Here is a 13,463-nt window from a genome sequence, read left to right as displayed (position 1 = left end):
GCCAAACATTTAGAAGCATTGTAGGAAAAAGCAGTATAAACCCTCATGGAAGGGAGAGCAACAGATGCTCTGTAGAAGAGACAGAATGAGACCCACCAATGCACAGGGACAAAATTCCTGGGCACTACAGGATGCATTATGAATCTCAGCACTCATTTTCTCCCCAGTGAATATCCCTGAGCTCTGCCCCCACCTCCCATGGTCACCTGTGCCGTTGGCCATGCTGGTGGCCGTGCTGGTGGCCGTGCCGTTGGCCACGCCATTGGCCGTGCTGGTGGCCACACCGTTGGCCACGCCGTTGGCCATGCTGGTGGCCGTGCCATTGGCCATGCTGGTGGCCGTGCTGGTGTGCTGCGAGCTCTTGGCCTGCTGCCGGTGCCGGCTCCTGGCACTGGGACTTTGCTCTCCGCTGCCCGCGTTTCCCCGCGCTGCTCCGGCCGCATGTCGGTGTGTCCTGCAAGGGAGGAGCACGGCAGGTCAGAGACGTCACATGGGGAACACCACTGCTGCCTTTTCACCTGGGCTCCTGCTGCTTCCACCCAGCACAGCCACCCGTGTCCCCTGGGAAGGCCAGGATATGGTTCTGTGCCTCTGCTCATGCTGCCTGCTCAGACCTGCCCCCAGTCCTGGCACACACCTGCTGGTGGCAGAGAGCCATGGAGGGGTCACCTGGGTGACACCACCTTGCTTTGTTCACAGGTGGGCACTCCACATGCCACGGAGTGACCCTGGATGCTCACAGGCAGACAGCTGCTCACCAGAGAGGATCCCAGCTTGCTCCATCCCAGGAGATCCCACACCAGCCCCGGGTCCTGCACCATGGTGAGGACCCTCTCCAGTGCCTCGTGCCTGGCTCCAAGCCTCGCCCAGAGGCAGGTGAGGAAGGTGCTCCCAGGACAGCTGTGGCCTCCAGAAAAGGAGGGAACCAGCAGTCAGGAAAGGTGAGAGCTGAAATCACAGCACGAGTTGTGACCAGCTCAGGTGCAGCTGGCTCCATCTCCAGGGGTCACTGCCACCCTGGAGCTCACCTGCCACCATTCTCCATGGCCAGGGCAGCCCAACCTTCCCTGGCAGAGCACCTGCAGCTCCCCCAAGCAAACTCACTGCCTTGGACCATCCAGGACCCCCAGAGCAGCACAAAGGCATTCCTGAAAAAACTGGGTTTCACCTTAAGAATTCATTCCTGTGAGCAAGGAAGGGGACAGGGCAGGAGGGGAGATGCTGTCATCCCAAATCTGGGGGGCCTGAGCAGCAGAGGCAGAGCCCAGGCACCTCCAGCCAGGCTGGCAGCCCAGGCAGCAACCACAGAGGGTAGAGACTGCAGGGAAAAGGACATCAGTTTCTCCCAGCCAAAATCTACCTTAAAAGGGCAAAACCCACAGACTGTCCCCAAGTCTCAGGGCTGGTGCTGGGAGGGGACAGCAGCTTGGCAGCTACAGGGCACAGATCAGTCATGCCACTCTCAGCAGCTCCAGCAACTGGAGCCCTCCCACTCGCTCCAAAGCTCTCTCCTTGGGGAGCAGCTCATGGCAGGGCTGGGACTGGGAGGAGACATGGGAAAGCAGGAGAATTGTTGAAAATAGATTACATGAGGGCCACGAGCAGAGCAGGAGCTGCTGTGACCACTTGAGTGAGGCACAGACCCCCAGCCAGGGGCTCCTGGAGGGGCTCCTCAGACAGTGAATTCCCTGAAACCCCAGCTGGCCCCCAGACACAGCTCCGTGCTGGGGTTTGCTTTGGCCACCAGCACCCAGCAACATGGGGCATCTGTGGGGAGAGAAGAGGCTCCTCTGCCCCATCAGGAGGTGAAGGGGCCCCCTCACTGCCAGGGCTCAGCAGAGCACACTGGTACCACCCACCTCCCTCCCAAAAGCTGGCTGGGACCTCTCCCCACATTTCCCCCCATGGGGAGGCCGAAGGCAGCACAGCCCCCCGAGCCCTGGCCACAGGAGAGCAGGCAGGTGCCACCAGCCTGTCCCACTGGGAGCAACCTTCCTAGCATGAGATGGGCTGGTCCCTGCCCTCCTCAGCACAGATGAGCTCAGAAGTGTCCAGGGAGTTTTTAGAAAACAAAACAGGATGTTTCCAGGCTGCCAGCCGGCGGCACAGGGTTACCAGCCTGAATTAGCCAGCCCAGCCCTCCTACAAGTGCTCCCATCTGGGCATTGTCTTTTAATAGACACTGGAAACAAACCCAGAGAGGCCACAGAGCACGGTGGGATGGGAGCGTGTGCTAAAACGGGAGCAAGGAAAAAGCCAGGCAGAGCACGGATGGAACACAGGGTGGGATGGACAGGGGTGTGTGGATGGCAGCCCCTGTCCCACACTGGGGACAAGACCCTGCTGTCCCCCATCGACTCTGGGACCTTGGCTGGCTGCCCCACTGCCCCTCCTGGGCTGGGGCAGATGATGCCAAAGAGTAAAGTGGCATCAGCCACGTGACATCAACCCTTCCTCTTCCCCTTCTGCCAAGGCAGAGTCCCCTCGCCATGGTGGCCAACACAGACCCCAGCCAAGAAACTCAGGAATGGCCAGATCTGCAGCTGGGATGGCCAGAGGGTCCCTCAGGAGATGCAGCAGATGTGGCAGCCTGTCTCAGCCTCACTCAGCACATCAGAGCCCAAGCTGTGGCCGAGGAGGAGGAGGGCAGAGCACAGGCTGGAGCAGCACTGGCTCTGGGGAGCAGGGCACTAGCCCTGGGATACAACCAGGAGAGCCTCAGTGCCATGCAGGCAGCGAGAGCACAGCCCCCAAAACACAGAGCTGAGAAATTCCCCCTGTCCCTGCCAAAGGGGGGAGGCAGGCACATCCCCCAGCACCCAAATGAGACAAGCATGGAATAGTTTGGGCGCCAAGGGACCTGAAAGCTCACTCTCGTTCCAGCTCCTGCCATGGGCAGGGACACCTTCCACTATCCCAGGGTGCTCCAAACTCTGTCCAACCTGGCCTTGGGCACTGCCAGGGATGGGGCAGCCACAGCTGCTCTGGGCACCTTGTGCCAGGGCCTCCACAAACAGGGGCTGTGGCACCCATGGCCCAGCTCTCAGCCAGAGCTCCCTCTCTCCCTGCACAGACGGCTGTGGAATTTCACACCCAATCACCAAGATTAGCAGCAAATCCCAAGATGACATTTGTTCAGGAGAAGAAAGAGAAGCCCTGACCAAGCAATTTCCCTTGCAGGGACAGTGTGGAAATAGCTGAGGAGCAAAGAATGCCCCTTTTCTTCCCATCCTGCCGCTGAGCGACTTTGCCAGCATCCATCACCAAGCCCAAGAAAATAAACACGGCTCTGTGTATAAACACAGCAACCATCAAACAACATTCCCAAGTGCAAGGGACCCACATTCCACCCTGGAGCTGCCTCCTCTGTGGGTACAGAGAGCAGTGCTCTGCCCCACGGAGCAGCACCACATCAAACTGAGTAGGTATGTCCAGAGCAGCCCAAATTCAGGTAGTACAGCATGGACCGAGAGCTCGCTCAGAGCTTTGCACAGCAGGGCTGCCAGGGGATATGGCTGATGGCAGGCACACCTGGCAGGTGTCCCAAGGTGCCCTGCACAATCCTGGCCAGACCTCACCACACTCAAGGTGACAGCTGAGGCACAAAATCCTCACAGCCGATGGGCAGGCAGTGGGGAATGGGCAACAAGCAGTGCCCAGGCTCAGCCTCCCAAACCAGAATTTTCTTTGCAGGTTTTCTGGCACCTCCTGAGAGCTGCTAAGGGCCTGCCAAGCCCAGCTCAGCCGGGTCACTGAGCACTTCCCATCCCTGGGGAGGCTCCAACACCTGGACAGCAGGAATCAACAGGAGCAGCCACCACAAAAGGGTGTTCACAAACTGTGTGTTCACAAACTGCTCCCAATTCCCATCCCTCTCCCTCCTGGGGTGGAAGATGAACACACAGCATGGAAAGACAAGGTCACTTTTTGAGCCAAAAACATCAACTGTGGTGTGTGCCCAGCAGATAAAGAAGGAGCAGAAGAGCTTGAGGTGTGAAGCTGGTAGCTGAGAGTGCTCCTGAGCCTGGGCCACGCAGAACCTCCCAGGGACAGGCTGCAGACGCCCTCTCCACAGCCACACTCCTACCCAGAACATCTGCACAGGCTGCTGGGCCACTGCCATGCTCTGGAAATATAAATAGGTGTTAAATTCAACTGCATGTTGACAGTGTGACACGTCTCTCAGTAACCACAGCTCCAAAAGGAGCAGCCTGAGCCACTCCAGCCCGGCAAGGAGGCAGGGCAGGGCAGGGCACGGAGCCAGCTGAGGATGGCCTGCTGCCCAGGCAGCTCACTTCCTTTGGAAGCAGCTGTTATTTCCCTGCAGCTCTGCTCATCCTGCTCTCCCTGGACCTTTGTTAGCATCTCCCTCTGGCCATTGCCTGGAGGGGCATCGTGCTTCCCAGCCTGGCCAGGGCTGTGCTCAGGTGCTGGGGCTCCCGTTATCCCTATTTAAGGGATCCCACTTTGCTGGTTTGCCTCATCACAGCCTGCCCCATTCTCAGACAGATCATTTTTTCAGCTGCCAGTGGAGCAACTGGTGGAAACTCTCTGAGCCATCACAGACTTGCTATTCCTTGAGACACCACACTTTAGGAGAGGCTCAGGCCAGCCCCAGCCCAGCTGCACAGTCACTCTCTGCACTCCCAGCTCTGCTGTCCCCAGCACAGCCCTGCCGTGTGCTGTGTGACAGGGGCTCACTGGGAGATCTGGAGTGGGGTGCACAGCACAAGGACAATCCAGACACAGCCACAGCAACCCCCAGCAATGGACACAGAGCATGGGACCCTCACCTTGGTCTGCTGCCAAAGCAGTTGGTGCTGGGAGGTTGGTGCTGGCCCTCCGTGGCCACAGCTGTGTTGCTGGGGTCCCGTCCAGGCACCTGGGACCCTGCATGGGGGAAGAACAAGGGGTGAAGAAAAGGGCTGAACCACCTACCCTCCTTCCAGAAAGGAGCCCCAAAAGCACAACAGCCCCATCCCCTGCAGGACAGATCCCCAGCACCCAAGGACCCCCTGCCTCACACCACACAGCCCAGCACCCCCAGCAGGACACAGGACTCTGCACAGCTGGCAGTGCCAGGACAGCACTGCATCCACAGCTCCCAGATTTCACAGGTTTTGTTTTCCAGAGACAAAGAGAAGGAGCCAACGGAAAGCAATGCACCAAGCCTTGTTCTGTACAAGCTTTGCTCTCCTGGCAACCCTGAGAGATCAGCCACCAGCCCATGACCCCACAGATGCCCTGGCACGGGGAGCTCTCGTGAGTGGATCAGCAGGCACTGACACCATTTCCCCAGCCCTCCCAGCCAGGGAAGGGGCTGATGGGTGTGGAAGGCTGGAGGAGGGCTGCAGAAGGGCTGCTCCTCCCCGGCTGCAGGGGAGGCTGCTGGGAGCCCGTGGCCGCTCCCATTGCACTCCTGCACCGGCGGGAGCCCACGGGGCTGGCCCGGGCTGGGCAGGGCCTCGGGGGGCAGAGGTGGGTGCTGGCCCGGGGCACCGGAGCTCACCCTGCTCCCCGTGCTCACACTCACACCCACACTCACCCTCACACTCACCCTCGGAGCCCACGCTGCCGTCGGGAACAACGGGAACGCTGCCCAGAGCAACAGCCGGCCCGTCCAGGAACACCGTCAGCTCTCCGCCCGACACAACGCTGCCTTTGTTCTCCGTCTGCAGGTCCAGGGTCAGCTGCCTGTTCTCCACTGCCACAGACAGACACGGAGAGAGAGAGACCCCCATCACCACCGGGGTACCGGCCTGGCAGGGGTGGCTCCTCTGCCCCAGCCCCGTGCCAGCCTCCCTGGCCTCCCCATCCCAAAGGACAATGTGCCCACGCCCTCAGGGCCCCCAGTGCTGGCCCCACACATACACACACCTACCAGCCCTGCCAGAGGACCCCGGCCGGTCCCACCACCCGCTCCTGAGGAAGATCCCTCTGCACCAGCCCTCAGGATCCCTTCACCCCTTAAGTGGGGCTGCAGCTGCCCCAGGGGCCCTGGCTGTGACACCCAGAACCCCATTGCTCACAGAGCCAAGAGCTGGGGCTGCAGGGCAGATCCCAGCAGGAAAGCCAAGGGATTTCACAGAACCACCAGGCTGGAAGAGACCTTCAAGACCATGAAGTCCAGCCCATGCCCTAACACCTCAACTAAACCATGGCGCCAAGTGCCACATCCAATCTTTTTTTAAACACACCCAGGGATGGTGACTCCACCACCTCCCTGGGCAGGCCATTCCAGAACTTTATCACTCTTTCCATAAAAAACTCTTTCCTAATATCCAACCTAAATTTCCCTTGGCATAGCTTAAGGCGGTGTCCTCTGGTTTTGTCAGTGCTGCCTGGAGAAAGAGCCCAACCCCATCTGAGCACAGGCACCTTTCAGGAGCTGCAGAGAGTGATGAGGTCAGCTCTGAGTCTCCTTTTCTCCAGGCTGAGCACCCCCAGCTCCCTCAGTGGTTCCTCACAGGGTTTGTGTTCCCAGTCCCTCTCCAGCCTCATTGCCTCCTCTGGATGCACTCGAATGTCTCAAAGTCCTTCCCAAACTGAGGGGCTCCTTTAAGATGACACAAGGGGCAAGAGGGGCCCTGCATGGCGGTGAGCATCCCTCCATCTACATCCCTGTGCATTGACTCCACTGAACAAAACCAGCACAGAGGGCTGTCCCCAACCAGGAACACTCTGCTGCAGCACTGGACAGCATTCACAGAAGGTTCTGGAGAGGGTGCCATGGGAGAAGGTTCTGGGAGGCTCCTGGAGACAGCTGCCAGCTCCACTCCCTCCTGTGTGAGCCAGTCTGACTTCACCACCTTGGCTCTGCTGGTCCCTGGGGGCAATGGGGGCACAGCACAGCCCTCAGCACCCACCCCACCACAGCAATGCCTGCCAGTGCCAGCCAGACTGAAACACCGTCACTGAAGGCCAGAAAAACTTGGCTGCACCAGCCTGGGACACTAGCCCAGACGCTTCCTGACTCATTTGCTCAAATAATATTTTTATTATACACGGATTGCTCATGACACAATGGCACCATTTTTTAGCAACCTGCTTTGTCCCGGTGTGACGCGGGGATGGGGTGCGGCTTGGGCAGCAGGAGCAGGATGGGAGCACACCCCCACAGAGCCCTTGTCCCACCTCTAGCTGCGAGCTGTCCCACACTGGGACTTGAACTTCCTTCTCCAAGGCCCCCCAGAATGCAGTGACATGGGGTCTGCAATGACACGGCGTCTGCAGTGACACGGGGCTGTGGGACAGGCAGCACTCATGGATCTGAGGCAAGTTTCCAGTTTTTAGTGCCAAGAAGGCAGGTGTCACCTGCACAACAGGGGCACACACTCACAGGGGCACAGCTCTGTCACTGATCACCATCATCCAACAAGGGATCCTGCTGAGCCTGGTCTGCCCCTCTGCCTCACGGAGCGGCACTCCGCTTGCTTCCATAGGAAACCGACCTCACAGACAGTTTTAAGAGCCCAAGACAGAAGATGCTACTGAGCACGGCCAAAACCCAGAACAAATCCAGACCCTGTTTCCCCCCTGGCTCCTCCAAGCCGTAGGAATCCACATTTTCTCCAGGGTGCCTCCATCCCCCTCCGCGCGCGCCGCGCTCCGGGGCCGCACAAGCGCTCATTGTGCGGGCGCCCGGCTGGGGCGCAAAGACAAGGTGTCTCCAAGTGGAGGATATGAACATGAACCTCCCAGCCGGCTTCCTTCTCCCCCCTCCACACCCCTCCAGCTTTTTTAAAGAAAATAAACACTGGCAGAACCTTCCCCTCCCTGTCCCCGTGCAGCATGCGGGACGCACAAAGGGACATTGCTGCTGCTCCGACGGCCGGTCCCCCGGAGGGCCCGGCACAAAGGCTGCCTCTGTCCCAGAATGGCAGAGGGATTATTATTATTTTGGGAGGGGGTCGGGGGGTGATTTGGTCCTGAATAAGGTCTCAGTTCAGCTACTTCCAGTGCCCTGCACGCAGCATCAGAGCTCCCATTTAGCAGAGGTGAGCTGGAATTCCCACCCAGCCCATTAAGCGGATTTACGGTTCCGCTACACGAGGCCGGAGCAGCCAGCGTGATAACGGCCTCGGGCTGAGCCCCAGCCCTGAGAGCCCCAGGAACCACACGTGTCTGACCCCAGGGAGCTGCCACACAGGATGGGCAGCTCCTCTGGAACACCCTGTGTGAGATGGCTCCATCTCCACAGCTGCATCCCAGAAGATTTTCAGACAAACAGCCAAAATGAGCTTCCCAGTGTCTCAGCTTCCCAAACCTCGTGCCAAGCTCTTTGCCCAGTCCCACTGGATGCAAAGGCCAGTCCCCTTTCCAACAGCTCCATGTGATCGTCCAGGTTTTGTCTGGGATGAATCAAAGCTCCCTGGTGCCGAGCAGGTGAAGACTGGCTCAGCCTTTGTGCATTCCCATCCATGCCGTGGCGACAGTCCCTCCAGGAACAAGCACGGGGCAAGATAAACCTTCTACAGACATTACAGACATTCCCAAACCAAGAAGGAACACAGAGTTTAGGGGAAGGGATCATCTTTAGTGTCCCATGAAAGCCTCCCCAGGGAAGCTTTGCCTTTGCTGCTGATCCAACCTCAACCACCAGCGGCTTGGAGACAACAGTGTCCCACTCCATTTATCTGCCAGGGATAACCAGGAGGGCCTCAGGTTTCTGTACCTTTATTATCTGCATCACCTTTCTTTCCTCTAAAAGGTGACATGGGGTGGGCCCTCTCCAACCCCCTAGTGACCTATTGGCTGGATGGCCAGTTTTGTGGGATTACACCCTGGCCATGCAGAGCCAGCTCACAGAGCTGCTGGGACATGCAGCGCAGCACAGCACAGCTCCTTGGCATCACAGCCACCATGGGGTGGAGCTGCAGTTTTCCAGAGGCTGGGAATTGCTGCTGGTGTCCTGGAGGACCCCAGGAGGCCACAGTTCCAGCCACTCTGCCTGGGGCACCGCAGCAGGGATCCCCACAGCCCGGGATGCGGGGCTGGCCGGGGCCGGCAGCTCCCGGAGCCCGGGAACAAAGAGCAGCCTCTGTTCAGGGCCGGGGGCGTGCCACGGCAAACGAGCTGTTTTATGGGAGCCCTGGGAGCAGCTCGGCTCCTGGAAGGCTCCAGCCCCTGCTGGTGCCTGAGCCGGCCCTGACCCACCTCCCCACGTCCCCGCCAATCCCCGGCAAGGCGGGAGGGGCTGCGGGCCAGCGCAGGGGCCGCAGGAAGCACGGCCGAGCCCCGGCTGTCCTGCACAGCCAGGCTGCCACTCCAGAGCCTCTCACGGCAGCTCAGGCCCCATTGCTGAGCTCTCTTCCCATGCTCCAGCCCTCAGAGCTGGAACCTTTCCCCCTGCAGTGAGGCACGCCTGGCAGGAGGGCTGACAGCAGCAGCCTGGCACACACTGCCACAGGTGTCACCAGCAGTGAGGATACTGTCCTGCCCACCGAGGAGAGCCACAGGAACCCAACCCAGGGCCACAGCTACACTCACAGATCAGCACCTTTCATAAAGCCTCACCATAACAAACCCAGCTAAGAGGGGTTGCTGCCTGGCAGAAGCTCACTCTTGGCACAGCACCTCTCAGGATGGAGAGGAGGGCCAGGCCCCTCCAGTGACAGGGGCACACGGATTTCACTGCCCTTCACATCAAGTGCTGACTCAGGATGGCTTGAAATCCCAGATGCCTTCTGCCTGACCCAGCCCCTTCCTCAGGCTGGCAGGCAGAGGGAACACACTCCCCTATTTCCAGGAGGACAGCAGCCCCTGAGGAAAGGATCTCCCAGGCTCCCATGGGACCCCCGAGCAGCCTCTGGCCCTCTCAGACCTGCAGCAAAGCCTGAAGGCTCAACATGAGCCCGCAGAGAACAGGAGGGAGCAGATGCCTGCCCAGACAAGGAGGGCAGACAGGAGCAGAGGGGCAGCACCTTCCCAGGCAGGGAGGGCAGGCTCTGCAGCTTTAAGAGTCCTTCCTCCCTCCCAGCCCGCAGTGTCAAGGAAAAATCTGGCACGTTTTTTCTGGGGGATGTTAACAGACAAGCTAGAACAGCCAGTTGCCTTTTCCATTCATTTTCCACGCAGCCTCCCGGGATGGCTGGGAATGAAAGAGCCAATTGTGCCCCCGTGGCGGTGCAGGTAGGGCAGGAACCGCGGCGGCTGCGGGAGCCCAGCACGGCCCCTGCACACCTCGGGAAATGACGGCTGCAGGGGAGGCTGCCCAGGGCTCCCACAGCTGTGGGGCTGCCTGGCTGCTACACCCCAACAGCGCCAGCCCCAGGCACTCGTCGAGGTCCCCACAGGTCTCGTGAGAAGACAGCAGTGGCAGCACAGCTCCCGTGTGCCCCTCACTGCCACAGCAGCCGGTGCCACGGTGGCACAGCAGGGACACCGGTGTGGCTGCAGAGCTGGCAGCACCAGGGGAAGCAGCTCAGCCCAGCCCCCAGCACTGGGGAGTGTCTGAAGCAGCCCCGAGTCCCTCGGGGCGCAGGAGGCCCCTCTCCCGCTCAATACCAGGTCTGTGTCTCAGCAGCTTTGCTTGGAAGAGACAGAGGCAGCCTTCTCCACCCCGCGCCGCCCCGGCCCTGAATGGCCGCCTTTATGTGGGAGCTGCTGTCACGAGCCCCGCTGTGGCAACCGCAAACGGCGGCGAAAGCAGAGGGGTTTGTGTTCCCAGCCCGCCACGGTGCCCGCTGACGCAGGTACGGCCGCGGCACGCCCGGCCCGGGGCGCACAACGGCACCTTGTTCCCTGCGGGGGCAGCGACCAGCACGGACACCGCGGCCACTGCTGCCCTGGGCCCGCTCCATGCCTGCCCCAGGCCCTGCCCCGAGCCTTGCCCCTGCCCCGTGCCCATACTCACGTTTGCCGCCGCCCTTGAGCAGGCTGCCGAGGCTGACGGAGGCGGCGCCCAGCAGCTCGTTCCTCAGCGTGTGGCAGATCCACACCTTCAGCTCCAAGTGGCTCTGAGCCGTGACATTCCTGCAGAGGGAAAGGGGCTGTCAGCATGGTCTGCTCCGTGCTTGGGGAGCTAGCACTGCCACAGGCAAGGAGCAAAGGGAGGTGGGCAAGGACATGGGGCAGTGGGAGACCCCCCTCCCACCACCCTGCCAGCCTGGCTGTCTCTGGCAGTGTCCCCTGCAAGGGAAAAAGCTCTGTGACACCTGAGTGTCCCCAGCCAGTGGCACAGCAGGGCACACTGGGCCAGCCCCTGGCCGGCCCCACAGCAGGGCTCACACACACTCACAGGGTGAGGATCTCGTTCCACAGCAGCTCTGAGATCCCCATCTGCTTCCCCGTCTTCTTGGTCTCGCTGGGCAGCCCGTCACCGGCCACCTCCACGTAGCAGTTCATGCGTGCCGGGCGGCTCTGGGCCTTGGGCTTCACAGACACAACTGGGCAGGGACAGGCACAGGGTCAGGCCTGCGAGACACCCTGTCCCTTGCCTGTCCCCTGCCCTGTCCCCCAGGCCACCCGTGCCAGCTTGGGGTGCCACGACTCACAGCAGCGTGCTGGGAGAGGGGCAGCAGGGAGCAACGCTCCTGGTGGCAGCGATGGCAGCACCAAGGCCTGACCAGGACTGTCGCTGTCCCCAAGGACACCTCCCTGCCCCAGGGCACGGGGCAGGACGGGAGGGGGCAGCCCCAGGCCGGCGGTGCCCGCGGAGGGACAGAGCGGGACGCGGCTCCGAGGGGACGGGCTCCGGGCGCCGGGAGCCATCTCGCGGCCACGGGAGCACCAGCGCGGCCCCGCAGCCACGTCCGCACGGCACGGGCCCGGCCCGGGGCACACAGGGCCAGGGCCAGCCCCAGCCGTGCCGTGTGTGCCGGCAGAGCACACACATCCCCGGGGTGCAGGCAGAGCACACACAGATCCGGGGCGCAGGCAGAGCACACACATCCCCGGGGCGCAGGCACAGCACACACATCCCCGGGGCGCAGGCACAGCACACAGATCCGGGGTGCAGGCACAGCACACAGATCCGGGGTGCAGGCACAGCACACAGATCCGGGGCGCAGGCACAGCACACACATCCCCGGGGTGCAGGCAGAGCACACAGATCCGGGGTGCAGGCACAGCACACACATCCCCGGGGCGCAGGCAGAGCACACAGATCCCCGGGGTGCAGGCAGAGCACACAGATCTGGGGCGCAGGCAGAGCACACAGATCCCCAGGGTGCAGGCAGAGCACACAGATCCGGGGTGCAGGCACAGCACACACATCCCCGGGGTGCAGGCACAGCACACAGATCCCCGGGGTGCAGGCACAGCACACACATCCCCGGGGTGCAGGCAGAGCACACAGATCCGGGGTGCAGGCACAGCACACAGATCTGGGGCGCAGGCACAGCACACACATCCCCGGGGTGCAGGCAGAGCACACAGATCCGGGGTGCAGGCACAGCACACAGATCCGGGGCGCAGGCAGAGCACACAGATCCCCGGCAGGGCAGTCCCAGCGCGGCAGCAGCACCCACCTTTCACGGACAGCGGGGACTTCTCGCAGGGCGGCCCGGCCCTGGCCCTGCTGGAGCTGGCAGCGGCCATGGCATCACCCCCAGCTGCAAGCAGAGACAGGAGACAGCTCAGCCCCGCTGCCAGGGACCCGGGGAGCCCAGACACAGCCCCGTGTCCCTGCCAGGGCTGGGCTCCCTCTCCTGATGAACCCCCTGCACCAAAGGCAGCGCTGTGTCCCTGGGAGTGCAACCCCTGCACGGCAGCACCACGGGCTGAGCTGGGCACTGCCACCTCCAGACACACCCCATGGGCACCTGAGCCCCTGACCCACAGGCCAGGGCTGCTGGGGGACAGGGCAGCCACCAAAGCCTTGCCCTGGGGGACACAGGCTCACCACACATCAAGGACGTGGCAGTGGCTGCACACAGGGAGCTCTGGTCACAGCATGGGCACCACAGGCCTCAAGGGCAGCCCTGGTTTCACTATGGTACCAGATCCCATGGGATCACTGAGGCTGGGAAAGGCCTCCAAGGCCACTGTGTCACCCCCTGGATGAGGACACTCTGTGACACCAGGGAGGGTGGCAGGACACATGGCCAGGGCCGGTGCCCAAAGCAGCAGCCGCAGAGCAGAGGGATGAGGTCACACATCCCACAGGAGCACGAGACACCCTGGGCCTGCCCCAGCCTCCTCCTGCCGTTCCCAGGAGCTGCAGAGCACGGGGGCCAAGCTCACAGCCCGGCCCAGAACTGCCTGGCCAGGGCACTGCCAGCCCCCCTCCCCAGCCAGGGGAAGCACAAAAACAGAGCAGCAGCTCCAGCCCCTGTCCCTGCGAAGGAGCCTCCCCCCTGCCCTCTCCCGCATCCTCCTTGCACCATACCGAGCTCCATCCCACGGCACATTCCCTGTGAAATCCCCTCTGCCAGGGTCTCTGCTCTCTGTGCCAGCCCAGCAAACCTGCCTGGCACCCAGGGCCTGCCTGTGCCCCCACAGCCCCAGCTCTGCCTGCTGGG

General features: G+C 61.8%; 1 protein-coding gene across 2 annotated transcripts in view; it reads right to left on the bottom strand.

Moving 5' to 3' along the window:
* WWP2 (WW domain containing E3 ubiquitin protein ligase 2) overlaps positions 1-13,463 on the bottom strand; it is a 31,125-nt gene that overhangs the window by 16,724 nt on the left and 938 nt on the right. The window contains exons 2-7 of one of the 2 annotated variants that reach the window (XM_058813264.1): positions 12,471-12,554; positions 11,240-11,387; positions 10,856-10,974; positions 5,546-5,704; positions 4,794-4,890; positions 207-454 (exon numbers count right to left, since the gene is read on the bottom strand). In XM_058813264.1, the coding sequence (XP_058669247.1) occupies positions 207-454; positions 4,794-4,890; positions 5,546-5,704; positions 10,856-10,974; positions 11,240-11,387; positions 12,471-12,540 (841 nt within the window). In that variant the 5' untranslated portion in view covers positions 12,541-12,554. Of the gene's footprint in view, positions 1-206; positions 455-4,793; positions 4,891-5,545; positions 5,705-10,855; positions 10,975-11,239; positions 11,388-12,470; positions 12,864-13,463 lie in introns of those variants that run through there. The other variant, XM_058813265.1, reaches the window with a different exon arrangement.

The sequence above is a fragment of the Ammospiza caudacuta genome, chromosome 13 (assembly GCF_027887145.1).
Source record: "Ammospiza caudacuta isolate bAmmCau1 chromosome 13, bAmmCau1.pri, whole genome shotgun sequence".
NCBI lineage: Eukaryota > Metazoa > Chordata > Aves > Passeriformes > Passerellidae > Ammospiza > Ammospiza caudacuta.
This window is presented reverse-complemented; position numbering and strand designations above follow the sequence as displayed.